This window comes from Solanum stenotomum, chromosome 1, assembly GCF_019186545.1.
Source record: "Solanum stenotomum isolate F172 chromosome 1, ASM1918654v1, whole genome shotgun sequence".
In the NCBI taxonomy this organism is placed as follows: Eukaryota; Viridiplantae; Streptophyta; class Magnoliopsida; order Solanales; family Solanaceae; genus Solanum; species Solanum stenotomum.
The window spans coordinates 57408818-57413848 of NC_064282.1; the positions used below are offsets into that span (position 1 = coordinate 57408818).

Consider the following 5031-nt stretch of genomic DNA (forward strand, 5'->3'; position numbering starts at 1 on the left):
TACGGTATCTAGGATCACACCTAACTCATCCTAAACTAGGAGTTATGGTCGTTTGAGGTTGACAAAAAACCATACTTAACATAACTTGCCAAATTTCCAGATTTTTCCATTCTTTCCTAAAATGACTATTTCCAATTTTGAAGTCTTCCTAGTTCTTTCAAATAGCGAGATGTTACAAATAAGGAGGAGTAGTTTCCTGAATTATTCTCAATGATCTAACAAAAGAATTAAACTCATTTGACTCATATTCATGGCCTCTATGACTTCTAATTCTTTTTATTCTTCTTCCAAACTGATTTTCAACTTCATGGAGATAAATATTAAGGTTTTCAAAAGCATTACTTTTATTTTTTATCAAGTAAACATATGTAAACTTAGAAGAATCATCAATGAAAGTGATAATATATTTATTTCCTCCACGAGTTATAATTCCTCCAAGTTCACAGATATCAGTATGAACTAACTCTAATAAATTTGTTTTTCTTTCAACTTGAATCTTAGTGATTTTGGATTTACTACAAGCCTCACGCTTTTCAAAATTCTTTTTCATTATTGAAATTATCCTAAACTAGTCATGATTCCAAAATAACGATCATAATATGACACAAACGAGCATGCCAAAATTAGTAGAAGAAAGCATACAAACAGAAGTAGAAACTTTATTCATTTCAACATTCAGTTTGAACATCCCATCACAAGCATACCCCTTTCTCACAAAACTATCATTTTTCACAATTACATATTGATCAGATTCAATAATCTGTTTAAAGCCTGCTATATTAAGAAGAAAACTAGACATCAATTTTTCTCTCATGGAAAGAGTATAAAGTACATCTTTCAAAGTTAATACCCTTCCAGAAGTAAAACGCAATTCGGCATCTCCCGTTCCAAGCACTTGAGTAGTGTGTGAATCACCAAGCCTGATGGTTTTGGGATCCTCAAAATGAGTATATTTTTTAAACCAATCTTTGACATAACAAACATAACAATTGCACCAAAATCAGTCCACCATCCATCAACACTTTCAACCATGTTTATATCGGTAATCACCATCACAAAAGGTTCTTTGGTAACGTTTGTCTGAGGTTTCGGACCATGTTTCTGGAATTTGCAAAATTGAGAAATATGCCCACTTTTGCCACAAACAAAACATGGTCCCTTATCTTGAACTTGTTGATTTTGTGCTTGGTTATTTATACTATTATTTTTCTTGGATGTTTTCTTTTTAGGCTTCGAAGAAGTATTTTTGTGAGATTCAGGAGTAGCATTATTTGAAGTAATTAAATTTACCTTCGTTGTGATGTTACTCTCTTCTAATTGTAAAAGTGCATTTTGTCCTCTTACCTCCTGTTCCATACGGATTTTCATTAACAACGTTTCAAGAGAGGTTTTCCTTTTGTTTGTGGCGCGTAGTTTTTTAAAATTCCTTCCAAGAAGGTGGAAGTTTATCTACTATGCCACAAATAATAAGGTTATCTCCGATTTTGACCTCCTTGGACTTGAGCTCTCCAACAATCATTATAAAGTCTTGAGCTTGGTCTACCACTGATTTGTTGTCCACCATTTGGAAATGAAAAAATCCAGTAGCCACATATTTTTTTGCTCCAACCTCTTCGATATCATACTTACTCTACAATGTCTTCCAAATTTTCTTTGCACTAGAGTAAGTTCTATCATATTAATCATACAAATTATCAAATAGACAATTAAGAATATGATATCGACACTTATAGGAATCACCATCATACTTTTTCACTTTTTCTAGATGAGAAATAGTTTCATCATCATTCATAGAGGTGATGACAACTTTGTTAGGATTCTTCTCAGTTTACACATAAGAGACATTGAGAAGACTTAAGTAGAAAATTACTTTACCCTTCCCTCTCTTGAAATGATTACTATTGAACCGAAATGGCTTGTTAAGATCTCCCATCTTGACATCCACGATTTTTTCAATTGTAGTCATTATGAATCTCCTTAAAATTGTTAGTGAAAAATTAAAAGATAACAAAATTACAGGATTACAATCGAAAATAAAGTGAAGAAATTAAAAACTCTTTTGCCTAAGGTGCGGATATTTCGCTCTCTTTAAGAAGATTCAAGTCCACTACAATAAATGTTTTTCACCGATCAAGCAGTAGTCCTTCTTGACTTGTCCCCACTAGGATACAACAGTCTAATCAAAAAGTGTAACTCAATATTTTCTTGTATGCACCAAACCAAATGAAAACCACCACTATTTATACTTGTACTACTGCATATTAAATTATAATATATCATCTTGTTTCCCAAAAAAAAAAAGTCTTCCTAGCAATGAATAGGAAGATAATGGTGTAGTAAATAGTGAAGATAAATGGCCTAGGAGCAGTGGCGGAGCCATAATTTTCAATAAGGGAATTCAAAATTTGTAGTAATAGACACACAAAGTAGCCAAAAGGGGTTTGACATCATATATACATAAAAAATTATTTCAACCATATATAATTAATAATATAATTTTCCACCAGATGGGGTTCGACGAACCCTCTTAGTAGAAGGTGGCTCCGCCCCTGCCTAGGAGTTACATATGTTACAAGGTATAATGGAGGAATAAAGAATGAGATAATGGAGAAATAATATGGAGAGGTAATGGCCAAGATGCCACTACCGATGCTGCAAGAAAAGGGTCATTACATCAGCACTTACTCCAAATGGTGTAATGCTCCAAATAAATGTCCAACGGTTAAGACAAAAGAATTATCACCAATCGACAACTTACAGCAAAGACAACACTTTGACTCCAAAGTTTTAAACAAATTAATATACAAAAGTATTAATATTAAAATACTGACCAACACAAAGAAGATTTGTATCTCTTCTATTGGTATAAAGAAGGATACAATTTATGTATTTACATTGACCAATTGTGTTATTTAACCAAAGGGTGTGGCCTAATGGTTAATGAAGTTGGTAGATACCTTGGAGACCATGGGTCAAATTCCAAGATGGAAAAAGCTAGGTGATATCTTCCAATCTGCCTATTCCTCGGTGTGCTAAGTTATCCGATGCCTGTACATGTAAGCGGGAGATAGCATGTATCCCTGGAATAGTCAAGTGGGAGCAAGCTAGTTCAAAATTATTGTTTTAGAAAAAAAGAACTGATATTATTATCAAGGTAAACTGATAGTCGTAAGAAGGTTAATCTACGTAGCAGGTATCCCTGGAATAGATATGCTAGCTCTGTTTGTCCCTGTAGTTTAGCGGGCTGAATTTTATTCAGGCCGCAATATGTCAGGGCCTCTAGGCCCTACTAAATAATATTGAAATTCTTTGGTGTTCAAGCCATCAAACTGATTAATTGACCTTTTTTCTGTTGAAGTTTTTGATCATTTCTCTAGAGTTTTTCCAGTTAGTTCTGTAGGCCTGTTTAATTTCCACTTTGACGTTGCTCAAAGTCATACTTTGCATTTATTATTATCTTTTTGCCTTTAAAACACCTTGAAAGGTTTATCTGGAATAGGTGTAGCTCATAACCTAAAAGACGTTCTGTTGTTGAACTCTAAGAAACTGTGAATTTACCTACAGATGGCTCTCGAATCTGCTTGTTCTCTCTTTTGCCACTTTTGCTTTCTGTGCCATAGGTAGTTATTGGACTTCTCCATGACATGTTTTTTCATCAGTCTCAACTCCTTTGTGTATCTCACTTGGCAACATTTTAACAAGTTACCACCATAATTTAGGAGGTTTTGTTCAAATTCATATAACTCGTGTATTGATCAGGAGCAATCAAATGTTAGTTTGGAGTTTTAGAAAGGTAAACAATTAATAAGGTAACAATTTTTTTTAATTAATTAGAACAATGAAAGAAATTAGCGTAACTACTGAAAACTAGAAGTACAAAAATGCTACTTATCATGGAACCACGATCAGGCTGAGTTATGAATTTTTATATTGTATGAAATTTATATACAATGATAAATGTATTTACAGTCACATATATATAGTTATTTATGTATTTCTTAATACATATACAAAACCTAGGCTACTGGTTTCTATGAATCTATACATTATTACTACATTCAATACGTGATACGTATCAAAAATATTGAACTTAGTTGGACGCATCAATTATAAGCTTCTTATGGTGTATGTACCTAATGGATGTTAACCAGAAAAACATTAATTCTAAAGCTTGAAAGAAACTCTAAAGTAATCACCTTCTATTTTGACATTTGATGGATTTTGTGAGTGTTACCAAGTTATTACGTACACACCAAAATGATGATTTGGTAAAAACTAAAAAGTGAATACTTATTCTCTCTTCAAATAAATAAAATAAATTATTTCTTATGAGATTTGCCAGCATAACATATATGCTTGTGACAGGTTCAGAATACAATGTAATTTAGGTCATCTACATTGACTTTTGAAGTATAAGCTAATTAGTTTGAAGTATAAGCTAATTAGTCTGTGTTGCATTCATTCTTAAAAACCTATATAAACCCAATCCCACATCCACTCTTATATATACATAGTATTCTTTAATCTTCTAGGATTTGCAGATAAATGGCTCAGAACTACCACTTATCTTCTTTTTTACTACTTACATTTCACAATTTATTTTATATTGATGGCAACATAACTGGAGCAACTGCACAACACCTTCTAGAGACGCCCCTCCCTGAGATACCTAAACCAGAACTCCCCAAAGTGCCAGCGTTACCAAAGACTGAAATCCCAACTGTGCCGAAACCTAAGTTTCCAACCATACCAAAGCCTAAGATCCCTGCTGTTCCAAAGCCTGAGATACCAACTTTCCCGAAGCCCCAATTACCAACTTTGCCAAATCCTAAGATGCCTGAGATTCCCGCAATGCCAAAACTAGAGTTTCCTCCCTTGAAAAAGTCAGAAATCCCAGCAGTGCCAAAGTCTGAGGTTCCTCCGGCTATGAAAAAGCCTGAAGTTCCAACTTTACCAAAGCCCGAGCTACCGAGTGTGCCAAAGCCAGAAATTTCAGAACTATCAATATCACGCCCCGAGCCTACACCCTAG

The 5031-nt window shown here is 33.9% G+C and overlaps 1 protein-coding gene across 1 annotated transcript; it reads left to right on the forward strand.

The window, feature by feature from the left end:
* Positions 1-4545: 4545 nt before the first annotated feature.
* On the forward strand, positions 4546-5031 carry LOC125854675 (protein PELPK1-like). Its single transcript, XM_049534266.1, has one exon. It carries the CDS (start codon positions 4546-4548, stop codon positions 5029-5031), a length of 486 nt encoding a protein of 161 aa, XP_049390223.1.